Source organism: Nelusetta ayraudi, unplaced genomic scaffold (genome assembly GCF_046127955.1).
Source record: "Nelusetta ayraudi isolate G7.1 ecotype Tasmania unplaced genomic scaffold, CSIRO-AGI_Nayr_v1 ptg000048l, whole genome shotgun sequence".
Classification (NCBI taxonomy): Eukaryota; Metazoa; Chordata; class Actinopteri; order Tetraodontiformes; family Monacanthidae; genus Nelusetta; species Nelusetta ayraudi.
This window is the reverse complement of record NW_027466098.1, coordinates 6,517,799-6,545,047: the sequence shown is the minus strand read 5'-3', so window position 1 is coordinate 6,545,047 and position 27,249 is coordinate 6,517,799. Positions and strand designations below refer to the sequence as shown.

At 44.1% G+C, this 27,249-nt stretch overlaps 2 protein-coding genes across 2 annotated transcripts in view; both read left to right on the top strand.

The window, feature by feature from the left end:
- The window catches only part of LOC142895137 (pleckstrin homology-like domain family B member 1), a 363,501-nt gene that overhangs the window by 135,964 nt on the left and 200,288 nt on the right, over positions 1–27,249 (top strand). The gene's annotated exons all lie outside the window — the stretch shown is intronic.
- On the top strand, positions 14,065–19,909 carry atf5b (activating transcription factor 5b). Its single transcript, XM_076035928.1, has 5 exons — positions 14,065–14,200; positions 14,447–14,851; positions 15,593–15,814; positions 16,185–17,376; positions 18,250–19,909. Exons 3-5 carry the CDS (start codon positions 15,676–15,678, stop codon positions 18,434–18,436), a joined length of 1,518 nt encoding a protein of 505 aa, XP_075892043.1. The 5' UTR covers positions 14,065–14,200; positions 14,447–14,851; positions 15,593–15,675; the 3' UTR covers positions 18,437–19,909.

Sequence of the window (27,249 nt, the reverse complement as noted above, 5' to 3'; positions counted from 1 at the left end):
AAACAAAGAAGAAGCTCAATGGGAACTTGACCAATTTGCACCTTTGAAAATTAAAGAGGGACAAATAGACAAAAGACACTGAGCAACTGCAAGCTCGAAAACAACGGTGGTGGTACCATGGAACTTACATGGTAGCTGCTGTTGCTTTTCAGTGGTCATTCCAGCAGTAAAGGAATTTGGCTGGTCTTCTACTTTAAATATGACTTGTTTGTTTAACTAGCTCTGCCATTTCCTCCCTTTTTTTTTGTCCAGTCAGGTTATAATATTCTAGCAACAACCAATGAAACAGCCGTGATCCTCTCACTGACCTCAAAACACTCATCGTGGGTGCTGATGAACAGTCAGCTGTTACCGTTCACTCAGGAAATTGCACAACTATGTTGATCACAAAGTGATGCGCGAGTGCTATCACTGATCCCAGAAGGCCAGGAGTTGCACAATTTTGGATGGACTGGAGAAACGACTCAGAAAAGGCGACGGCTGTCTTTCACGAACACAAGAGATCAAGCATACGGATGTGTCTTTGTCCATCGGAGCGAAGTGACTGAGCCAAACACAACAAAACAAACACGTCTTAGCTTCTTTGGACACAAGGGTGAACGTGAAAAGCGGCCGGGCGACTTCATCTCCAATCTGACAGGAGAAAAGTCTTCCGTGGAAAATAATGAGGGCGTTCTCTCGGGCGAAGGAGGCAGTGATTCCTCCCTTCCTTCTCAGAACAGACTGCGCACTTATTATTTATGTCCAAAACACATCCTGCTTGTTGCAACAGTTGATCCTCCTGCGCAAGAATTAGAAGATATTGACTCCCTCACTGGCAAATCTTTCTGCGGTTTACCTTCAAACGTTGACGATACCTGCTGAGGGTCCGTGTCTGACAACAGTTTAAAAAATAACACAGGGGAAACACACAATCTCATACGTTGATAGCCACATTTGAAATGACAGTGGTTTCATTAGATGTGTCATTCGCTCATGTTGTAAATTTCTCAAAATATCCGCGTTGACAATTTGAACTGTTATTTGTTGGACATTCTCATCTAGCCTCAATACTGCACATATTTGGTGAACATGATGCCTGCTGCCAGCAGAGGTAGCAAAAGTATTCACATTCTGTGCTTGGGTGAAAGTATGGATGTTTGTGTAAAAATAAAAATACTCCAGTAAAAATAAAAGTACTGATATGAATGCTTTACTGGAGTAAAAGTAAGAAAGTACGGGTTCTGAAATGTACTTAAACGTTAAAGGTAGAAATGATTTTTTTTTTTTGCAATTAATGAAACAATACATTTCTTTTAACGATACATTTACATGTCTCCAAAATAATCTCTCTCTATAATATGACCTGGTTTTATATTTAACAACACAACAGCAGAGTTCAAATAGCTCCAAATTAGACTCTTTAAACTCTTCTAAACACAAAAGTAACAAGGTTGTTTTTTTGCAATGTAAGGAGTAGAAAGACTTGTACACATATTTGTGTGCAAATGTAGGGAATAAAAGTAAAAAGTCATCAGAAAATGAAATACTCAAGTACAGATAACTGAAAAATCTACTTAAGTACAGTAACAAAGTGTTTTTTACTTTGTTGCTTCCCACCTCTAGCAGCCAGTAATGAAACATAACGAGGGATTATCAGACTTTAGCCTTCAATCGGATTGGTTGTGAATGGCCGAGTTGTGATTAGCGACCAGCCCTGCTGGGAAACTACCTGCTTCCACTGCTTATCCCAAGCCAGGCGGCTTAACTCAGGAACACCCAACCACAACAAGAACAAGGTGAGTTCATACGTCTGACCTCCATCTGTTTAATGGACAATTCCACCCACCGCCCTGGTCAGACAGGAACGGCTGTGTTTGCATTTTTCCATCCCCCGAAAGATCAAACGCATAAATGCAGATTAACAGCATGAGAAACTGCGCGCGAGGCTTCAGCGCCTCGCTTCAAGAAGGCACCTCGCTAGCGCACGCGTGCGTGCACGCGCGTGCTTTCACAGCGGCAGGCGGGAGGGGGCAGCAGACGTTCGGGATGAGGCTGGGTTTGTTTCATGTCTCTCATCTCCCAAAATCCAGGGAGGGGCTCATTAAATCTGGCTCCCCATCGCCGGCTGATGAATTCTTCATTAAAACAATATGTTCACCCTCAGCCCCTACAAAGATATGAAAAAATGTTCAATTAACCGGGGCTTGATGATCTCAACCAGATGATCTTTTACAGCTAAAAGCTCCCCCTGCGCAGTCCGCCGGAGCCCTTCCAGAGCCGCGGAAACACGGCGAAGGAGGAGAGAGCTTGTGCGCGTGCACACACACACACACACACACACACACACACACGGCAGCGAATAACAAAGGGAAGTCAGACGCTGCATGGGGATTTGGATGTTCAAAGAAGCAGCTTACGCCTCTGGGCCCAAGCGAGGCCCCTCTTGAGTCGACGAATGAAATGTGTTGTTTAACAAGCCTTTATTGGAATCCACACTTCTACCAAAATGTTGAAGATCAGGGACAAACAGAGCGGCTGTACATGAGCCAGAGAGGCCATGACGGACCGTGCGATTCCCATATTGGTATAGTGAAATCTACAGGGTTGTGTGCCCGTGTGTGTGTGTGTTCAGCGCCTGAGCAGGGATATGTTGAGCTTCAGGTGGTGGATATAGCAGAGAACCGGCTGCCTTTAGTGTCCTTTTTTTTTTTTTTCCACGTCTGTGTACTTTCCTGAGGTTTTCTGAAGCACTTCCTCCTTTGGTGTGTTTCAACAAGGGTCCCTCGGGTGCCTGGTGCTGCCGAGACCCGGACTCTGCCGGTTTAGCTCGAGCAGGGCCGCGCTTTGTGCGACGACTCCCCCGTGCATTCGCACGCACAACAACAACAACAACGCTGCAGACTGCCTCCCCCTCAAAGCTGATAGATGAGCGGGGAGAGCTCAAAAACACACAGAAGATCTAAACAGTTGAGGGGCACATAGAGTCCTCGCAATGTCAGCGACATCTGTCTGGTTGTTAATCAGCTGAGCTAGCCCTCAGCTAACTCGAGTATACGTACTTCCGCAAGAAAATGTCCACTGACGTACCTTTTCAAAAATAAAGAAATTGAAATTGAAATCAGGCGTTCAACAGTGAGGTAGGCAGTACGCCGACTGTGGACGTAGAGAAAAATGATGTTCATGTCAAGGTTTTGTTTCACAATAAGGGCCTTAAATTTATGTCATCCAAATGTAAATGCAAGTATGAAAAGTAAACCTCATTGACGTAATGTTGTAACAGTTACAGCCTTTGTGTAAATATATATATATGCTTGTTATTTATGAGAACCTTTGAAAAATATATGCCTTTATGTCTTTTCTATTCATTTGTGCCCATGTGTTGGAGCAAATGTAGCACGGAGAGCCTTTAAAAGAATGTGTTCATCCACCTAAGAAGTTTCTGAGCCTGAACAGAATCAAGTGTAAAACCAGGGATATAAAATCTGATCCCTGCAGTCAGTAAAGAGTTTTTATTTTCTTTTCTTTTCTTATATGTTTTAGACTGAGACTACACAAGACAACTTCATCTACTGAAGAATGAACCATTTAAAAAAAAAAAAAAAAAGAATAGTTTTCTAAGATTGTAACGGACAGTTTTCATTGTCCACATGCTTGAATTGAGCTGTTTGAGCAGTTTAGTTGGTTGCGCTGGCATTTTGACGCCTCTGTGGTGTAAACGCAGTGATTTTAGAAACTGCATGGCCGTCTAGAAAAGCTCTCCAGAATCTGTGAGGAGTCCAGTGTGACTGACTCTTTCACCTGCACCAAGTACAACTTCAGCCAGCAGCAGAACTTTGCTCACCGTGCACACACACACACACGCACGCACACACACACACACACACACACACACACACACACACACACACACACACACACACACACACACACACACAGAGACTTCGAGTCCAAAGTGTTTTGGAATTTAATAATTGAAAAGGGAAGGGTATTGATTTTTCCAAATACCACAACCAGAAATATTTGAGTGGAGAGTTTTAGTGTAAGCAATGTAAACGCACCATTTTATCAGACCATCGACAGAATGCACACGAACAAACAGGATGATGTGAAAAACAAACATGTGCACACCCTTGTGGTGAAAACCCGATCTGAGTAAAATGACAGTCATACTTGTTCGACCTGAATAGAAGAGGGTCTGACGCAGACATGGTTGAGGAGAAAAACGTAACCCCCTCATTGTATGTCAGCGCGCAGCGAGACAGTGCGAGCAAGAAACCCTCAGATCGATGAGATCGAAGAAACGACCTGTATGACAAGCGAATATGACGCAGCGCTCCAGAGAGGTTTTAGTTGAGAGCTGTCGCAAGGAGCAGACCTCAGACTGTAGCATGTTGGATTACAACTGACACAAAATCCTCATCAAGGCCTGTAGGCTGTAGTGGATCTGAGCTGCCAATCATAAATTACTTTCTTCTCATACTTTCCCTCTTGCCAGTGGAATAAATGGCAAGGAAAGAAAAAATAATTTAGTGCATAGATCAGGCTGCCTGTGGTTCTGATGTTTCATCCTTTGTCTTAGAATGTAGTTAGGCCTTACCCGTGTAGTACTCACTCACACAAATACTCAGTGGCCCCTGTGTATACAGGCACATCTGTTCAACTGCGCACTGAGGCAAATAGCTAATCAGCGCCTCTCTTGGCAGCGAGACAATGAATCTAGAAATCTGAGATGTTGCTGGTTCAGACCCAACCACCTGAAGCACGGCAGCCTACCAGAGGATCTTTTAGCTCATTCTGAGCCTCACATGTCAGCTGACTCTGCATCAGACACAACATATACAAAGTAATACCCTCCCCTTGTCTAATGCCGCAGAAAAAAAAACAATATTCCGTGTTAAGTGTTCAGAATATTACATAAATGACTGCTGCTCACTTTTCAAAGCAGCAAAAAAGGGGTTGAAAAATGAAACTGGATTAAAGTGTATACACTTAGCTGACGGTGTTTCAATCAAATCAATGCAAGTGTTTTCTAATAGAGTACTTTTCACACAACTACATGCAACACAAAGACCTTTACAAGAGGTAAAATTCGCCCTGAAGGACATGTGTCATTTGGTTATTATAAATAATCGCTGATTTATGGTTCAAAAGTGCATCCAGATCTGGTGGTAGGAGAAAATATCGTGTTTGTGCTTGGATTTTGGTTATTTAATAACTTTTGTCTGTATTTCGTGTGGTCCCAAGGAAGAATAGACTTCACATGATTAAAACTAATGGGATCCTTCTTAAATAAATAAATAAATAAATAAATAAATAAATAAAAGGAGCTACGAGATGCCAAAGCAACAACCACCAGGCAGAAGGAGGTGAAAGAAAACAGATGAATGAATGGATAGATGGATGAATGGATGGATGGATGGATGGATGGATGGATGGATGGACTGATGAATGGATGGATGGACCGATTGGATGGATGGATGGACTGATGAATGGATGGATGGATGGACTGATCGATGGATGGATAGATGGATGGACAGATTGGATGGATGGATGGACTGATGAATGGATGGCTGGATGGATGGATGGACTGATGAATGGATGGATGGATGGATGGATGAATGGATGGATGGATGGATGGATGGATGGACTGATGAATGGATGGATGGATGAATGGATGGATAGATGGATGGATGGATGGATGGATGGATGGATGGACTGATGAATGGATGGATGGATGGATGGATGGATGGATAGATGGATGGATGGATGGATGGATGGATGGACTGATGAATGGATGGATGGACTATGAATGACCGGATCCAGAGATCTTGTTGCAGTTGAAATGTTCCAATATCAACAGCATTGTAACTATTTGCAACAGATAAGCAGATGGTTGAACTGTTTTTAACCATCCATCTGTCCATCATTCATATCATACACTGTTTTCAAAAGGCTGGTGTTTCACTGATAAAAACCACTTCAATGTCATTTTAAAGCTCCCCCTGACACACAAGGGCCTTTTACAGAAAAACACACAAACACCACCTATACTTACCAGACACTCCCGCTTTAACTTCCTCATTGTTTTGCAGTCTGAGGTCTGGTCACCCCCCCCGACCTACAACCCCCTGGAAAGAAAGAGTCTGTTTGACCTCCGTTTGACTTTGACTCTGCGACTTTCCTACTTTCAGGTTTCCGTGTTTCTGTCTCACCTGAGAGACCCTCCCCCGCCCCCCGCCCTTCTCCCCCCAACTCCCCCCCCCCGCCCCAAACACCCCCAGTCCCTCCGGCAGGCTGCGGCGCACTGTGGCTCCTGAGCCACCACGGGGGCCCCTGGTGGAGGTGCTGAGGGAGCAGCAGGCACGGCGTTGTTTGAACTGCGGCAGAGAACGCGGCTCCCTTCAGCTCCCACATCAAAGGCGGCGGATTACCAACAGCCTGCCGTAATGAGAGTGCGCCGGCTCCCAGTCGCTGGGACGGCTCTGGGTTGTTGCTGCTTCTCAACCTCCAACCACAGCGCCGCCGCCGCCGCCGCCGCGGTGGAACACCCTGAGAAAGACAACAGTAATCTAGTAATGTGGGTTTCTCCGACTGGTAAACTCCTCCGCTCCGCCCTGGCTCGCCGTGTGGGAGATGGCGCACCGACGCCTGAGATGCTGAGAGAAAAAACTGAGATTCTCTGCTGCCGTAGAGGAAACCCTGCATCGCTTTACCGTCACGCCCCCTGGCCCACTGTAGCAAGGCCTCAACACACTGTCATGTAAAATGGAACTAATTCAATATGCCGCATAAGAGAGTATGTTTACGTTCCAATCATCAGAGGGGTTGTTTTTTTGTTTTTTTTTAAATGTCAGCATTGGAATTTTTAATTTGAGGCCTCCATTTATTATCAAAAAGGTGCCAATTTTTGGTTTTTTTTGGTTGTTGTTTGTTGCTGGAATTGATTTAGTTGGCATTCAGACAGTCCACAAGGTCCACCGTTATCTTACATTCAAGCTGTAATAAATTGTTGACAATGGTGCCGGGGGAGAAATCAAATTTGCTATACAAATCAATTTGTGCTGTTCACATTTCCGTCTCCTCGTATTGAACCCTGCTAAATACGTCAAATATGTTAATGTTGGAACACTGGGATGATACATTTGTGCTGCGTGAAAAATAAATATGGCCTTGAGAAGACGTGACGCCCGACACAGAGCGGGATTTCCTTCGCAACTCCCAACCGCAGTCGCTGCGTGTGTGTTCAGCAGCTGATTCATAACTCTTCGTTCCAACACTCCCTGGATGTAAATAAGAAAACAAAAAAACAGAAAAGACTGGCACACACACACACACACACACACACACACACACACACACACACACACACACACACACACAAATAAATTCTATTTCATGTGGCAACACTCATTCTATTGTTTTCCTCGCCAGGCTCTCCTTTCTCTCACAGCCTGCAACAGACTTGAAATCAATAAACAGCGTCAAAACCTGAAACTTAAACCGCAATTCTGCTCCCCAAGCTCGTTAAAAAAAAAAAAGCAGGCGGGTGACTTTGCGGCAGTCGCACAGACTTGACAGCGGGAAACGTACGAGACTGAGGGCCGTTTTGGTGGGAAGGTTCGGATTTGATGATTTATTTAAATACGCAATAAAATCACCCTTGATGTGCCGCGCGGTGGTTCCTGTCTATTTTCTATTTTTAAACGCATCCAAGAGCGTAAGATCTCCAAACGTGTGTGAAATGAACGGTAAAAAGGGATTTCCCCCCCCCCCCCCCCCCCCATAATGAAACCTTCATCGCGGCCTATAAAAGACGTTCATGGCCAAAACAATGGGGTTAATAAATTCATGATTATTCACGTGGCTGCTGCAATTTGCATCCGCAACGCTGAGACGGTGCGGCATCAATTAAACTCCTTCTCCATGCGAACCAACGCGGATTCCGCCGGTGAGCTCGTGACAGACAGCATGAGCAGAGAAGAGCAGCGACGGAAGCGTGCGCGCGCGCGCGTGCGTGTGCGTGTCTAATTGCCGTAGCTTGACATTCTTCCCTGCTCCGTGCTCCCTCCTGTGATCAGCCGACATCTCAGGGCCGCTGACGCATTCATTTGGCTCCGCGATTAAAAGCAAATCGATTCACTGGCGCCTTTTGCACTTCCTGTGTGCGCCTTCTGCGGCTGCGCGAGCCCAAACCAGACGGCCGGTTCCGTACGGCACCTCCGCCGCGATTACGGCCTTGGTTTTTTCCCTTTTTCTTCTTCAATTTCTGTTTTTTTTTTTTTTTTTTTTTGCGGTCCCCTTGGGTGCCCGGCCCCCCTATCGCACCAAGATGAGAGGCAGAGTGACACCCTCCCTTTTGCATGTCCTCCTCGGGGGAACATTTATCAAAACAATACGCCAGCCATCATTCAAACGCGGCCCTGCGCACTTTGCCACTTTGAAGTCTCCCCCATCCTGTTGTTTTTTTAATCCCCGCTCGCCCCTCTCTCTCTCCCGGCGTAATCCCACTGTAACGGCCGGGATCCTCCGCAGCCCTCGCCCCGTTTTGTTCACGCGCACACATGACACTTCATCAACAAATAACGGCGCGTCGGGAGCAACTATTGAATTGGAGTGGGTGGGGGGGGGGGCTGATTCTAAATGGGTCCAACTGCTGGCACCGCCATGCATCCCCGGCTCCGCGTTTGCCGATCCCCCTGTAAAAAGTTAATGTAAGCGGGATTCACAGGGAGCTGCTGGTGATGAAATTATGGTGTAACTGATGCCAATGTGCCATGGTAGTGGAGTGCACGGCCGCCCGTGCCTTTGATGGAGGCTCTTCCCATCCCACGATGCACCGCTGGAGAGGCGCTCCTATGGTTTGTACAGTGCGGACGGACAGACGGAGGGCAATACTGCACAAAAAGCAGGCAATCGTTTTGCTGCAGCCACAGAAAAAAAAAAAAGATGGCAAATTACGGAATACATTATGGATTGCAGGCAAAAATGAAATCCGGGCACTCTACTGTAAATATGTGCTTGCCGTCAATATTGTAGATTATTTTTTTTTTTTTTTTTTTTTACTATAGAAACAGCATTTAAATTTTTATATACAGTTTAAAATGTGAAATGACGGTTGCTGTGGTCATCTCTGGTGAAATAAATTCAATCTAAACAGAATCAGGTGCAAGAGTTCAGTATGTGGTTCTATTTTTTTTTTTTATTTGTGGAAATTAATTTCAACTGAAAAAAAAAAAGAACTCCTTAATAAAATAACAACATCGGGGATTCAGTTGAGGCACAAAACTATTTGTGTTTTCGAGTCTTGCAAGGTTGTTGCACGCACCGCCGCCGCCTCTCCTGATCTCCGCCACCTACGATGATTACAAATTCATGCGCGACTAAAGAGGTGCATCATGCATGATTTAAAAAAAAAAAAAAAAAAAACTTGCACTGTCTGCAAAAGAAAAAAAAAAAAGAAGCTAGACAAACACTGTAAACAATGGGCGTCTCTGAGTAGTGAGGGGGAGGCCGCGCAAAAACCCACGGCTACAGGGCAGCCAAAAACATGTCATGTGTGTGTGTGTGTGTGTGTGTGTGTGTGTGTGTGTGTGTTTTTAGAAGGGGTTGAGCCGCCGTTGCCTCTTACTATGGCAACAGGAAGATGCGGCTGCTTCAATCGGCTGCCGGTTCGCCGGCGAGGCAGAGGATAGGCAGAGGAGCTTCAGCCACGGAGCTGCACTGGTTTTACTAATGAGGGGAAAGTGGTACAAGCTGGGTGTCAGCCAGAGTGCCAGACGGCGACACGCTCAGTCTCACACACACATACACACACACACACACGCACACACGCACACACACACACACACACACACTGTCTCACTTGGTTTAGGTTCGTCTAAATCGGTGGCGCTTCACTGCTGGAGTCTCAGCAGCCACATTTGTTCCTTATTGTGAAGTCACGACCCGATCATATTCCACTAAAATAGAAAAATATTGCAACAATACAAAATGCCTTCATCCACTCATAGTCATCATATGAATGAATTGAATTATGTGACCTCCAAAATAAATGCCCAACATTTTCTTTTATATTTTTAAAAATCCCTTTCTTGAAAAAAAAGGGAAACTGCCCACGAAGCTGCCACCCAATCAAAACAGCTCCCGCGATCCACTCTTGGGTCGCGACTCACCAGTTGGGAAACACCGATCTGACTGAAGCCCTTTTGCGTTTGCGTGCGAATAAACCTCCCTGTCGTCGACATCTCCAGCCTCCGCAGTCACATCTGTTGTGTCTCCGCGACACGATAAACCTCGTGATTTATTGATCTCTGCTTGATAATCGCGGTGCTGTTTGAACAGGTACAACGCCGCGACAATCAGAGCGGCGCAGGTTTCTGGTTCTGACGCTCGGGTGAAGACCTTCAGTTCACTTTTAATTCACTTTGGGCTCAAGGCTTTTGCAAGTCGCGTATTGAGGCCTAAAGACAAAGACAGATTGTTAAACGAAACCACCGCACAAAAGCCTGAGTGGGAACGACGGAAGCAATTTACTTGAGGCATCTCAGCCTCAGCTTGGACTTAATCACATTGTTAGCGCTGGAGGATGCGTTCATCTTTATCTCGTCTGATGAAGTCGGTTCAAACTCGTGGAGGCAAAATGTCATAAGAGAAAAAAAAAACTGAATTTGTTGTTTTCTTAAATATTTCACCTTGTATATAATAAAAATGCCCATTAGACGAGAGGGAGGCCGCGGTCGCTGCCGTTGCTCTTTTCATTCCATCATCTCGGAGATAACGACATGTCATCCCGTCAGGATAAGATGGAATTTCCGTACTACTTTGATCAAAAGAAAACTCTATTATGTGATGTTTATGGTGACATGAATGTGTCGAGAGTGATATACAGTACGGGCTGGAGCAGATTTCTGATAAAAAAAAAAAGAAAGAAAGAAAAGCGGATGGATCTTGTTAATTTAAAAATGAACTGAGATCACGGAGGGGAAACGCCCATGTTATCCTGTTACAATATATAAACTGACACGGTTAATATGATGTGACTTACTGTTATCCTGTAATAATGAGATGATTATTTTTCTGATCATGAGATAATTGTGTGGGGGAAAAAAAAATAGACAGAAGCCGACACGGCTGCTCATTGATTCTTTAAAAACTGACTGCGGAGGCCCAGAACTAAATGCATATTCGACCACAAACTGCTTCACTGTGGTGTCTGAACTCTTAGGTCCACCTGCTGCCGCGGCCAACAAACTCCAGACTAGGCCTCTAAATCGCCCGTCTAGCTGCCTGGGAGATGGCAGCAGCAGGAGGAATGACAAATAACACAATTAGTTTCATTATGACCGTTTGGATAATGAGGTTCATGAGCTCCCTCTCAGAACAATTGGGGTTTAATTAAATAGGTGAGTGTCAACATGCGTGTGAGTGTGTCATGAATGCTTTTCAATTCAATAAAAATAAAAAGCAGTAAACAGCAAGCAATGAAACATTTGCATTCCTGAAATAGCCAACTGCTAAAGGCCCCAGTCATTCCGGCATGAGAGAGAAAACGAGGCGGTTAAATTTGACATCCTTGTTCTCACATCACGAGATCACGAGTTAAAACAGGAAAACGCCAGGTCCAGCTTCAGCATCACCTGGCAAATTAACCATCTCACCAACACTGAAAGGAGATGCTGAGAGATTTTGATTTAAAAACCGGGTACAGCAACAGAAATTACATTATTGTGATTAAAGAAGGGAGCCGATGGTATCTGGTGATCGACATTTTTCAAAGCTGAATTTAATTAGTAGGTGATTTAAAAGATTGTGAAACACTTAGACTTGACAGAGCTGGCCAGCTGTTGCTGCTACAGAGTAGCTAACAAGCTGATAAGCACAGATCATGCAGCTCGAACCATGCTCCATCTGTGCCGAAAAAAACACATCTGGCACACTTAACAAGATAATTAATATAACACACCTCGATAAGAAGTCATGCCAGGATTAAACATGTAGACAATGCAAGCTTTAAAAATATGAACATTTTTCACACTGCCTTCATGAGAGTTATTGCCAATGTGAATTACATTTGTTTTTTTTTTTTGTTTTTTTTATAAAGATTCATCAGTTGCCTTTAACATTTTTTTTTTTATTCCTGCTGTCTGATTTTATCATCTGCGTCCTTTCAATTCACCAGGGTGTGCTGCAGAGTTTGGCACAGCAGGTAAGCGCTTCTGTCAATGACACTGTTATGACTAACATCATCAGGAGTCAACACATCTTTTTGTCATATTTCAGCGCTGGTTATATCATACATGCCACATCATTTAGATCGAAAACACTGCTGGCAAGATAAGAGGATATTGATATGGTAACCCAGCGTGAGACAGGGTTGCTAATAGATGTACAGATTCAAATTCTGATTGCATGTGCATGTGTGTGTGTGTGTGTGTGTGTGTGTGTGTGTGTGTGTGTGCGCGCGTGTGTGTGGGATTACATACGCTTCAGACCAGTTACATCCCTCTGAAGACGATAAGGGAAGGATACTGAAAATGTGGGCTCGTCCGACTCCGACCAAATCTCAGGGAATCCGCTGCTGTTGTTAAAGGTACTTTGGTCGGTGCCGTCGGAGAGACGTCACAGTTCAGCTTCTCTATGGTCGCTGATTTTTTTCTTCTTCTTGCGGCCTCTCGCTCAGAGCTCTCTCACGCTAAGTCAGATAGATGCTTTCTGCTTCTTTTATTGAAGGGAAAGGAGATTAAAAGAGGTGTCAGACGACTGCTGACTGAGCGTGTTTTTCACCTTTCCCTGACAAAACAAACGAGATCAATCACCCGGAGTGCCAAGCGACTATCAAGTTTGCTGCGATATGAAAGGAGATCAATCATACTGATATTTAGCAGAGTCAAAAAAGCCGGTGACGACAGACAGCAGAAGATGGTGCAACAGAATTTGATGTTGTTAACTTACAGGATTTATAAGATCCACTGAATACCACTCTCGAAAATTATAGTGTGTGAGTGGACTATTTAAATGTTTCTTTTTAATGCCGTCTGAATGCAAGTTTTCGTGTGTTTGTGTGTGCATTTAGATGCAAAGCATGCTGGGAAATCTAGAAATGGCTAAAACAAGACGCATCTATTACATATATATATTTTTTAAATGCTGACGAAGACATTCAGCAGGTCACATCAGTTCTGCTCATTGCAGCTCCTCAGTCAAATAACATATCTCATTTTTACAAACTCCCTTTTCACCTCAAACAAGTGATAGTCTCGTGCTATTTGTCTGAAAAAGGCATTCATTGTGCAATAGTATTTATATCCGCTATGAAGAATTGCATATATGTTGTTATTGTCCTCACAACAATTTATTCCGCCTCTAACACTTGATGTGTGGCAATGTGCTGTAACATGCATCTTATGATGGGTAAAAGCTGTCTTTTGAACAAAGACTCTACAATATTCATTTGTTACACCAATTGTTATTGATTGCACTAAAAAAAAAAGAGACTAAGAGGTGCAATCCAGTCACTTTCTGAGCTTGTAGAGTGAATTTCCCAGGTACGATTTCAATAAAATTTTATTTTTAGTCTTTTACGAGACCATGTTTTAAACTTAAGGAGGCAGTAAAGAGTTTTATTAAGTGACAACATGTGGGTTTTATGAATCTTATTTGCTTCTAGTGACAATAACGCTTAATTTAATTCTATCTCATGTGGTGGATGAGGTCTTAAACAAGCGGTAATCACAAAATGATGTTGAAATGAAATGAGTTTGAAGTTGCTCTCGGTCAGGCTGATCCTGACCTCTCACCACTTCACTGCTTACAAGTGCTCCAGTCCCAGGGTGGTGTTAATGTGTAATGATTACCAATCAGTGTAAGAATGATCACAGGCCAATAGAAAAAAGTTCTTCTCGATATATATATATATATATATATATTTTTTTTTACAGCCTATGAGATAAACCAATGGTGTGGCCACATTGTTCCACCGTTCAGCGAATCCCCTGCGGATCTGATGCAACAGGGCTGCAACTAAAGTTACACCTTCCAACTGCAACACGATGTCCTTCCGCTCCGGCTCGACGTAAAGTAGAGCCGTCTGTGCCGTCCTTTCATTTTCCCCGGCTGTGCCTTTAGTTACAAAGTGTATTAAAAGACAACATTTTCCCGCTAACGCGTTAGATTTATATTACGGGGATGTTGCACGGGTTGACACGCGAGACATCCGCAGGTAAGCATGTCCCCCCCTCTACTTTCAAATGATATGTAGTTTTGAGGTTGTTCATTTGACGTTTACGGCATCCAAACACGTCGTAAATGATTAAAAGTGGCGAAAAGTTATTTAATGCCATTAAATAATTGTCATAAATGTTTTTTTTTCTGCTTTATATCTATATAAGACATATAAATATATCTGTATAACACATATAAATATATGCTTGTATTGGTTTCTCTTCATCTTGTTTTTCTTTTTCAGACGCGAATAATGGAGACGAATCAAAGCACAAGCAAACCTCGGAGTTTATTTATTATCAACTGTGCAACTACAGAGGGTCTCTGGGTGCTAGGAAAGTCCCCGGGTTGATGACGTAACGGCCGGCTCAACTCTGCAAACTGCGCATTGATTCGGCGCGCCGTGATCCGGTCCGGGCATTAGGAGTTGGAGAAGTAGCGGATTTAAAAACTTTCTGTCCGCAAGTGTCTGCGTCGAAATAGCGCTTCGCGAGGAGTCCCAGACGTGTACAAAAAAAAAAAAGAGTGGGGGAGGAAAAAACAACAACATGGCTTTTTAAACTGTGACCGTCATCCGCCTCGACAGAAAGCCTCCGCGTGCTTTGCTCCCGCAACGCACTTTTTAACGCGACTACTCAGAAACTATGGGGTGAGTAACTGCTGCTAGCGAGCCAAGTTGGGAGAATGGTGGCTGCTCCTCAGCTGACGCGGGTTGACAGCTGTCACTGTCCACACTGACCCGACTGGGGATCAGGGCGTCAGCTCTCCTCCTGTTCCCCGGACAGTTTTTTGACTTTATTGCGATTTGGAAGTTAAAGAGAGAAAGAGAGCGGAGAAAAAGTCAAACTTCTTAGTGCGACCAGAATAACGAATTTATTTTTGCTATCTGTTTTGTGTAAAGTTTTGCAACTTGATGCGTCGGGAATTAACTTTGAACTGTGTACGTTGAAGTGTGTTTTTTATTTTATCAGATTTTTTTTTTTTTTTTTTAAGAAAAAGAAAGCTTTGTGTTGTGCTCCATGTTTTTCCAACTTTTTTTTTTGTTAGTTTTTAAAGTGTTAAAGTGTTAAATTTTTGTGTTTTATTTATTTTCTGGCTGTAAATAGTTGGTGGATGGTCAGATGTGTTGAAAAATAAAGAACTGATGTGTCATTTGGTTTAATTAGGTGGAATGTAAAAAAAAATAGTTAAATGTTTTAAATGTCTTTTTAATGTGATATTGTTAATTGTTTGATTGTCTTTACAATATATTTTCCATTGATAATATTTAAAGAATTGTGTGTTTTTTTTATTTTTGGAAGACATTTTGTGCTTTTATAAATTGCGTTAGAAATCCAATTACAAAATGAAATTTTTTCCTAATTCATGTATTTTTTACTTGGCTTTTCAGGTCTTCAGGTGGTTCCACAACTCTTTCAAACAACCAGCGTATGGTTTTTGCTTTTGAACAATTCAGCCGAGGTAGACGACACAATGGCGGCATCGATCCTTCGCAGGAAAAATCCTCCCATTTCCACATCCGAGCTCTGCGATCCCACTCTCCGACTGGCTAGCCGTAGCCAATCACGGCCGGGGTCGGGGGCGGAGCCAGTGGAGAGGCAGCACTTAATTGGTGAGTTTGGCCAAGACGCTTTTTTATTTTTCCACATCCTGAGGTTGGAGCCGCAGTGCAGCACGGGGCTAATGTCGTACAGTGAGTACAGCTAAGTGGATATTTATCGAATGCAGACGATGCTGTTCAATCATTTTCAGATGATCGGTTAGTCGTTCACTTGGATTTGTCGGACCTATCGTTTGTTTTTTTAAAACATTTTGTTGCCTTATTTTTATTCCTGATTTTTCTTTTTTTTTTGCTTTGTCTGATTTAAGACATTTATTTCAGTTTTTTTTTATTTTGTTAAATTTTTGCCGATTTTATGAAAAGCGATGATTACAAATAATGGATTGCTTCACTGATTTCACTTTATTCTCCATTTTCCTAGGTGATGGTCACTCAGATTGGATGACTGAGAAAGTTGATTTGTCTTCGTTTGTGTCGACGACCGAGTCTTCTCCCAGCTCATCCCTTCCACCCTCGCCGTTAGAACAAGATGTCAAGGTGCCCTCGGATCTCGAGGTCATGACCTCTCTACTGCAGGAGGAGCTGGCTCAGCTGGAGGACTACTTCCGCTCCGAGTCCACGGCCACCACCAACAAGTTGGAGAAATCCTCAAAATGTGACAAGGGCGCTCAAGCCATGGGCTCCCAGTCTTATTATCAGTTACCCTATGGCTCCTATGGGACCAGCCAATCAGAAACCAGCCCTGTGGTTGTTACCTTGGCAACAGGGGAACTGGACCTGGCCAGCTTCTGTAGCGGTCCCATCAGCAGAACCAAAATTGCACGACCCGCCCCGTACAACTACCACCACCGGTACCACCACCACAACAACGGGCGACGGATCATCAGCGAGGCGGTGAAAGTCGGCGAGGAAGTCGGACTGGACACGTGGGGCTCCCGGGGAAGTTACTCGGGGAGCGCGGAGTTGTCGGTCAACCACTACTCCACCCTGAAGACGGTGAGCAAGAACAGCCTAGGCACGGTGAAGAAGGTCAGAGAATGTGCGTTGTCGTTGAAGGAAGAGGAGAGCTACTGCTTCTCGGAGGGGATGTTTTGCAGCGAGGAGATCGCCCGGGGCTTCTGCCTGGGCGGCTCGTACGAGAGCCACCACAAGCGCGATGGACAGCTGATGCACAACGTGAAGGTCAACGTAAGTTACGACAGCACGGGGCTGGAGGTCCTGCACTGCGGCAAGGACGGGGGACTTTCGGGGGGCGTCCCCCAAGAGACGATGATGGCCGCCGACGGCTACTTCCACCAGACCATGGCCGGCGCCGAGCCGTACCACAGCTTTATAGGTGACCTAGATCAGCCGGCGCAAGCGCAGGCTGTCGAGCCCCAACACGGCCACTACCTCTATCCAGAATGCCTTGCAGACCAAAGCTACGAATGTCTCTCCAGAGGGGAGGGCGAGGGCACGCTGCTGGGCGGGCCCATCCACCGGCCCACCCAGAGGCTAAAGGACGAGCACTGCTCCCTGAAGCCCGCCCTGGCCATGGCCGGCGCTCCCCTGGAGGCCAACACCGGCGAGAGGAAGCAGAAGAAGAGAGACCAGAACAAAACTGCTGCTCACAGGTAAGACCTTTCCTGCACCCTCTGTCTTGTGTTTAGTTTCTCTCGGCATGCTTACAACTCGCTAAACAGGGAGCAGAAGTATTTGGCAAATGGTGGTCCAACCCCCGCGAGGGATGGCACTTTTACTTTGACCTACCGCTGCAGCCCATTGTTTTGGACCTGTTATGCTCAAATTGACTCGACCCCTCATATGCAGTGGTGTAATGGTCCCTGAAGAATTGGCCATATTCTTAATCCATGCCCTTGTTTTACGCATCGGAGGGGATTGCGAAGCGGGTATGGACTTCACTTATAAATGCGCAATACGCAATGCTGACTGAAAAACAAGTGGGTGTGCTTCGTATATACCCCGCGATACGCCACCGGCCCATGCGCACGGTGCTGGTTTCTAACAGCCGTGGCACGGTGGAAGCGTTGCATGAAGCGGACAGCGGCAGTGACTCCCACTGTCCCGCAGAGTGTGTGTAGGAGGACCGCGGAAAGTCCCTCAGTGTCTGCCAAACATTCGGCCCCACCTCGCCCCTTCCATTCTATAAGTCTGCTCCGGTCTGTGCTTTACGTCACCCGCGCAAAAAAACAAGACAAGAGAAAAGTTGCTTAGAGATTGAGAACGGACGGCCGCCACAGGTGAGCTTACCCACGTCGCGCCCGGGTGGAGTGAGGGAGGGGCGTCAGAACTGAGTTGGGTTTGTTGTTTTTTGTTTTTTGGAGGAGGAGGAGGAGGAGGGGGAAGGGGCGGGGTGGGGGTAACACTTCCATGTGTCATCGGCAAAGATGCAGAGGCAGCAAAAAAAGAACAAAAAAAACAAAACAAAACCCAACAACCTGTCAGACCAACCACAGGCATTCTCTCCCCCCCCCCCTCCCCCGCAGGTATAGGCTGCGTAAGAGGGCGGAGCTGGACTCTCTGGAGGAGGAGCTGCACGGCCTGGAGGGGCAGAACCGCGAGCTGCGCGACAAGGCCGAGTCGGTGGAGCGCGAAATCCAGTACGTCAAAGATCTGCTGATCGAGGTCTACAAGGCTCGCAGTCAGCGGCTCAAGCAGGATGGCAGTGCCTAAAGACGCCCCCCCCCCCCCCCCATACCCCCAACCTCACCGCGACCCCCGACCAGCACTGAAGGAGAAACACCATGAAGGACAGAGAGAGAGAGAGAGAGAGAGAGAGAGAGAGAGAGAGAGAGAGAGAGGTTTTTTTTTGTCTCACAACAATGAAATGGTAGTTTGCATGATTTTGGTAGTTCTTTTCTAAAAAAAAAATTAAAAAGATATATATATATATATATATAAAAATATACATATATATATACACACACATTATATAGTTGTTTGAAGAGGATAGACGAAGACACACACACCCACACAGACACACAACTTTCCTACCAGAGAAAAGGAGAAGAAGGTTCCCGGTACGTGTGTGTGATTTAAACTACAACAAGCCTTAGCGAGGTGGCTTCCCGAGGAGATGCTGAACTTGTCCGTGACCACTGTGAACTGAACTGCACGCACAGCCTTGTGACAACTTTTGAGTTTTGCGATCGCGACAATGGACCGTCGACAAAAAAAAAAAAATAAGACAAAAAAAACAAAACAACGCTCTTCAGATTCATTGGCACCGATCGATTTTTTTTCATTATTTTTTTTGCTTGTGGTTTTTTTGTGACACACACAAACACACAAGCACGCGTGCGCACACACACACACACACACACACACACACACACACACACACACACACACATCGGCAGCATCGAAGCAGATCCACATTGAATATATATTTTTTTGTTTTATATATATATTTTTTCGCTCTTACATAGCGATGTTCATTTATCTCTCTTTTTTTTTTTTGGCTGACCACAGTCCGACTGAATAAAGGGATTGGTTTGAAAAAAAAAAAGTGTTGTTACATGCTCTCCGAATAACCCTTATCAGACACATTTAGAAGATTTGTATTGCTGAATTGTTTGAGTATACACACCTCTTTACCCTCTTCTGAATTACCCAATGCATGTTTGATTTTGGAAAAAAAAGCATGTGCGAGTGTTCCTTGAAGGCAATATTCTGTTAACTGCATGGCTTTAAGACCTCCACCTCGTCAGTTTAACTGAGTTGACTTCATTCTTCTCATCAGCTGGCGAACCTCTCCCTAAGTTATTTCCCCGCCCCTCCGCCCACATAGCCCCGCCCCGCCCAGCCAGTGTGATTCATGCTCAGGTTTTTTTTTGGTTTCCTCTGCTCTTAACAATCACAAAAATGATTTAAAAAAAAAAAAAAAGAAAAAAGAAAAAAAAAAAGCTCACTGGCTTCTTTGCTTTCACTCCTATCGGCTGTATTCTTTGCGACTGAGCAATCACCTGTCGACGTGACAGTGGAAAAAATATATTGTTTGTTTTTGTTTGTTTGTTTGTTTTTTTTTCAAATTGATCAAGTTGATGTATCTGAAATTCAGGTCCTTCTTCCAATCAAATGTCAATGTCAGGAAATGATGATGCATCAGGTAAAATTGCAGCCAAATAAAAACCCAGTTCTGTAGAATCACTGCTCTCTTGCCTTTCGACTGTTCTTCACCGCGTGCATGCGCTCCATCATTGTGCTTCTCACTTCGCGGCCATTCACGCGCAGCCCAGCCAAGACTCCCGACGACGGCATCTGCAGCAGCGCTCACGGACTACAAAGAAGGTGGGATTTAGAGGTAGAGACACGGAATAAGAGCAGAAAACCCCTCCTATCTATTGTGCACCATGACCAGGAGTGCAGCTTCTAGTCCGGCTTTTCATTTTTTAAATATATGTACATATGTGTATATGTATATATATATGTGTGTGTGTGTGTATATGTATATATATGTATATATATATATATGTGTGTGTGTGTTTGTATATATGTATATAAATACATGTGTGTGTATACATATATATGTATACATACATATATGTATATGTACATTTATATATATATATGTATATATATATATATATATATATATATATATATATGTACATATATATATATATATATATATATATATATATATATATATACATGCATAAATATAAAATGGATGGATCAGTACATGTACGAGAGAAAAATCGACGGTATATATATATATATATATATATATATATATATATATATATATATATATATATATATATATATATACATATATGTGTGTGTGTGTGTGTGTATGTGTGTATGTGTATATATATATGTATATATAAAATACACATACACACATTTTTATCGGGGGGCATTGCAGTAAAGAGTCCGAAAATGAAATTTGCGCATTCCCTGCTGGACACACCAGCCAAGGCTTTGATTGACACCTCATCAGGTTGCAGCATCTCAGCCTCAGATTGAAGACCCGGGAGTGAGACAGCTGTCACACAACGTGTTCATCTGATTAGAGAAACACCAAAACGCACTTTTCACGCCACCTCTTTTCCCACCGCCGCAGTGTTTTGTCCCTGCATTATGTTCGCCCCCTCCCCCCTCTCCTCCCCTGAGGCCGACTGGAGTCCATATCAAGCTCCGGCAGTCAACAGACAACATAAGTTGCCTATCTCATCTCCCAGCTCGCGCAGGGTGCGCGCACTTGCGTGTATGTGTGTTGCGCGTGTGAGCGAGCGAGCGTGCGCTGGCGTGTGTGTATGTGAAATCTCTTGGTATCTCTCCTAGCAGTCGTAGGCCTTTCAAGTGCATGAGGCAATATCACACAATACTTGCAGGAGGAGGAGAGAGATGCAAGTGAACTATCAGAATAAGAAAGTAGTGGCTCGTCAGAGAATGCTGCGCCGCGCACTGATGCAGTTTGTTGTTTGTTTGATTCAGCGCCAGTGTGAAGAAAATAAATAAAATGAAAATAAATTGCGTTGTCGTAGTCGACTCGCAGCTCTGCTGTGCGCTCAGATATACTTGAAGAGTCAATTTAAAGAGTAACATTCTTTGATGATAACATTTTTTTTTTTTGCATTAACTCTTCCACTTGTTTGGTTATAAACTATATTAAAAAAAAAAATAAAAAAAAATAACGTGATTCCAAAACATAAAAACATAATATTTGGAATTTTCCTTTGGAACAGAGCATTTAAAGAGATAGGACATATAGATCAATTTAAATATTTTGTTGTGGCCACGAACTGGAATTAGTCAGTGTTTTTAGTTGTGATTCAAGCCAACAGCAACAATGACGAGGACAATAGTATGTGAAATTCTGGTGAAATTGGGGGATGGGCCACAACGGAAAAAAAAGGGGGGTACTAACTATGCAAATAATATAAAAACTTGACAGTTACCTGACGGTTGGGTTATAAAGAATCAACCAATGAGTGCTAATAAAAATGAAGTTCGACTCTGTGAAGTTTCATGACTAAACTTTGACACAGGTGAACTCCAGAGTGTCTCAGTACCAACTTGAGCCTTTAATCTTTCTGCACATCTTTCTTCAAGCCTCTTTAGGCGTCCTCTTCCTTTTGCAAACTCCCTTCCTCTGCTTTAACTTCCCCTCTCCTCGGCAACTAAACTCTGGGAAAAGGCCTCACACGATGCCCCTGCTGTTTTCTGACCGGAACATAAGGAGGACTAAAAAGAGAGAGAGAGAGAGAGAGAGAGAGAGAGAGAGAGAGAGAGAGAGAGAGAGAGAGAGAGAGAGAGAGAGAGAAAAAGTCCGACCCTTCGCACCCACTCTCCTCGAGCACTTCTGCGCGTAGATTGTCAACGGACTGAGAGAAATGTGGACATTAAATAAAAGGATGTGAGAAAGAATTGGGAGGCTGCGGGGCGGCGATGACGCAACTCCCTGGTTCCCCTCTGACATTGAAAAGGGGGTGGGGGTGGGGGGCGACGGACGGTGGGGTGGAACCCACAAACCCTAGGACGGCATCTGGCAAAGACCTCGCAGGGCAACGTCATTGACATTTACGTACGCAACAATCAGCGGTGAAGAATATGTTGCAATTGAACGCCTTGTCGAATGTTCCAAGGGAATCGCCTGCATTTCCGTCTCTCACCAGCAGGCGTCACTGTCGGAAAGGACAAAAGGTGCCGTTGCTGCGGCGCAATGGTGTGTTCAGCGCGCGCGTTTCTTTCTTTTTTGTTGTTGTTTTTGTTGTTGTTGTTACAATGTAATTCCTGACCCAACATGCGTCGACTCAGACAAGAAATTGAGTTTAGACGCGCACGTTTTTCATGTTTGTGTGAGAGCAGCCACGTGATCAGGGCTGCTAGAGGAGAAATGCGAGCACTTGTAAAAGTGATGAGAGAAGCTGAGTGAGAGAGAAAACAAAAGAGTTCATTCATTCATCTTCTATACCCGCTTATTCCTATTCAGGGTCACGGGGGTCTGCTGGAGCCTCTCCCAGCTGTCTTAGGGCGAAGGCAGGGTGACACCCTGGACAAGTCGCCAGTTCATCGCAGGGCCACATAGAGACAGACAACCATTCACACTCGCATGCACACCTACGGACAATTTAGAGCGTTCAATTGACCTCACATGCATGTTTTTGGAGTGTGGGAGGAAGCCGGAGAACCCGGAGAGAACCCACGCAGACACAGGGAGAACATGCAAACTCCACACAGAAAGGTCCCAGGACAAAAGAGTTGGAGAGTGGAAATAGGAGAAGACTGAAAATGATAAAGCTTTTAAATGTTTTGTCTGAAGTGCATTTATTAAAAATGATAATTAACATTAGACCCCTTATGTCAGCAAGTGTTGCACTTTTTAAGAAAAGAAAAAAGAAAAAAAAGAATCACTTTGTTTTGTCAATTGGTGAGCGTGTCGATGTGTTACCAAAGTTCTGGTGTGTGCGTGTGTGTTTGTGTGTGTGTGTGTGTGTTGGCACACGTTTAATTGTATTCCATGGAGGTGCTCTCTGATATCACGAGGCGTGGAGGATCACATAACACTCAGGTATGAGATGAATCAACACCATTAAGTTTCGCTGCCAGGGGAAAAGGCTGCAGGGGACATGAGAGTATCAGGTCTGGCTCAATATCCTGCACGGGTTCGACGGTGCAAGCAATTGTTCGACACATTACAAATGAATCATGGTTCCAGTTAGTGACTTTCAATAAAAACAAAAACAATTTTTTTTTTACATAAGAAACCAAACCAAAGGTTATTTCAAGGTCAAGTCAATCGACAAAATCACAACAAGAATTTTTTTTTTTTCGTGACTGCTGTGCAAGACTAAGTTTTGTGACCTTTGTGTCTGGTATGTAATTGTACTTCCCACTCTAAGGGTGGGCTAAAATATAGCAGTGATGGTACAAATAGTGGATAATAGGAATGACATTTATCGGAAAGGGGAAGACCAATCAGGATGGAGGTTCAGGTGTTTTAAGTTAGCATTTCGTAACCTCTAGAAATGCCACAAGTACACCAATTTTGTGCTCAGGTGGAAGCGTAAAAGACTAAAAAATATGTTTGTTTATGTTTGTATAAGTTCTGCTTCTATATGTACTACCTTTACTTTTTACTTTTGAAAAAGCTGCGGTATAATTTATACAGTACAATTTATACGTTTAAACAAAAAAGAACTGACATTCCTGCCTCTGTTTTGTGCAAAGCTGTTGTCACATCACATTGCTGATTTGAAGAGCTTCATGTTCACTTATTCTAACAGTAATGCAGAGTGAATAAATCAATGATTCTCCCTAAAATGCACAAAATAACCACCACTGGTCTAACTGACCAGCTCAGTGTCTGCCCTGACAGTGGCAGGTTGTGGGTTCGATCCCCCCAGAACAAATTTTGCATCCTTCTGGATGTAATAGTCACTGGGACTTTAACTTTAAGATATAAAGACATTTTTTTTTTCTTTAATGTAACGCCTAAAAGTAGAAGGCTCTCACCACACCTTTCTTGTCACTGTATGTTTCAACGTTAAGCTGTTCCACTTTAAAGGAAACAGCCATCAATCATCCATCCTGGAATGAATGAATATGTAATATGGAGAGGCATTGTAAAAACTGAACTTCAACATCAACAAAGTACACAGAGTACGTAAGTGCAGGGAAATAAAGAAACGTGTGAACTGCTTGGTGACGGCACATGATGCAATTCATGCACACTTTAATGTAAATTGAACAGTGACCTTGGAACACCAGTAGCAATTAAAGAGGGAAAACAAAGTGTGACAGTTCATTCTGACCTTGGAAACAGTGGTTGGTAAAGAAATCCAGCCTCAAGGTAAACACTTTGATTCCGGGTACCCTACCTCAGAGCCCATCCCCCACTTCCTGTCTAATTAAAAGACCACAAATATATATATATATATATTTTTTTTTTTGACAGAAAGAAATTCCAAAGGGAAAAAAAAAAAATCTATAGATCTGTGTGTGTGTGTGTGTGTGTGTGTGTGTATGTGTTTTTATTACAGTTTTATAACAATTGTGATCATAAAAGTATGAAATGAATGAATAAATGGATTAGTTTATTTTGAACATGTGTACAAAAAAAATAGAAGAAAACTATTCACAAAGAAAAAAGAAGTAATAAAGTATTTATACATGTTCAAAAAGGAGTAGTAAGCAGTGCACTTTTTGAATTTGTATCCCTTATTGCTTTTTCGTATGGGTGGTATATACAGTAAATATACAGTGCTCTGCTTTACCATCTATACGACTATAGTATATATATATATATATATATGTGCACTGAAAATACATATAAATATGTTTTCCACATATATGTATATATAATATAGCAAAGAAAAAATGTATATACATATATATACTGTATAACATATTAGTATCAACATAGACATGATATATAGATAATATACGAACATCTTTATAAATATGATTTGGACCTGATTGAACTAATTGTACAAGTATCTGTATCAGTAAAGTATATGTGGCTTTTGTGACATCACAGAGGGCTGAATTCCAGGCACCTTCTAATCATGAACACGCTTTAGCACGCACGAAAAGCAGAGCAGGGGAAATTAGCAAAGGATGGACATATATCCAGTGACTTATTGTTGTTCGACAAGACCGGCAAAGTCAATATTCCTATCCATCATAGTGGATCTTGATGTGGAGATTCAATGACAGAAGCAAAAAACGATGCAAAGCTTTACCGTTGAAGAGCAGCATGTGTGAATGTACATGGTCGAAATCATCAAACCCAAGAAGTAAGGAAGCAAAAAACAAGCATGCTGGCTAAAGCAACGGGCGAAAGGCAACATGGGAGCACGATGGAGCCGGCGGCAGGGCATCTATGTGGGGGTGATGCAAGACGGGGAGAAACGTGGGGGTGGGGGGTTGGGGGGTGGGGCCGCTTTGCGGGACCACCCTGAGTCTCCAGCAGTGGTGGAGAGCGGCGAGACGGAGCCGGGTGCTGCAGAATGGCCCGCAGCGCCGTTGGAGGCTGTGTGCTCCCCAGCAAGACGCTTTTAAATTCATTATGAGCGGCTGGCTGCGGCTCGGCTCCTGCGCACAGCCACCGGAGGAGGAGCGGGGAGGTGGTGGTGGTGGTGGTGGTGGGGGGGGTGGGGGGGGGGGTGCTCGGGCCTTCTTTCTGGAGGAACCTCGCACCTGACTTGACTGCACTTCTAAGACGCGCGCTGCTGGACGAAGATCGGTCTAGGACAGCGGTGGGCAAACTTTTGGATTTGTGGGGCCACGATGGGTTCTAAAATGTGACAGAGGGCCCGGAGCAGCAGCAGATGGATGGGGGTGTTTTGGTGAGCCACCTCGTAGGAGGCAAAAATACATCATGGGATTTGTAGAAAACGTGTGCTTTAATGTCTATTGAAAATGAACAAAATATGTCTTGGAAGCTCCAGGATATTTAGTTCTTTATTGAAGTGACTCTGGAGACACTGACAAAAATGGATAAAACACGACTATTTTACGTCGTACTTACTATTAATACAATTTCTTCAAGTTCGGCGGCCCGGATTAAAAAGATTATCGTGGTTTAACACAGTTTAGCATATGGCCCCTGGGCCGTAGTTTGCCAACGCCTGATCTAAGATCTACCTCAAAGCCTTGTTGTTGACAAACTTCTTTGCCTCAATCAACCGTCGAGCCAAGCCAATCACGATACAGGATTTTTTATTTCCTTGTACCGCCCTCAACAACCTCATTCCCATTCTTCTTCGGAGTTCTTAGAAGAGATACAAATCCCTTTCCACCTACTTTGTTTTCCCCCTTGCATCGATGTGGCGGGGGCGGGCGGGGGGGGGTCTCCGTCCAATTTGGTGTTCCGCCGGTCGTCATTGCAACCCGAGCCCTGTCGTGTTGCTTTTACACCCTTTCACAAGACTTGACACACGGAACCAGTCTGAAGAGCCCGACAAGAAAACAAAAACAAAACTAGTTTTCCCCCTGCGGTGGTTGACAGAAACATTCCTTCTGCCACACCCTCTGCCTCTCTCTGTCGCCGAGCGTGCACCAACACATGCAAAATGACTCCTGGTGATTTTCTTTTCCCCCCCACCGTGCGACTCCTCTTGCTATCTGTTGTGCAATTCAGGCACCAATTTCATTCCTTTATCTTCCTTTCATCTGCTTGGCCCTGGCCTCTTGCTCAGCCTCGACATCTGGTGAATGATCTGATAGAGCCATAAATGTCTATTGCACACACACACACACGCACGATGTGGTTGCCACGGCACTAACCCCCTAATAATTGCTGTTTTTTCCGCCACAGAGTGCTCATCAGCTTCCAATGGCCCCTGCAAGCCGCGACACATCTCGCTGGTTCTGAGAGAGACACATTAAAGGAGCCTGATGGCGCACATCTCAACATCTGTTTCAACGGATTTGAAATTACGTAACGCGACTGAGCATTTTTTATTTTTTATTTTTCCCCATCCGGCCAAAGATGATTTATATTTGTTACGCCCCCCCCCCCCTATTCTCCACTT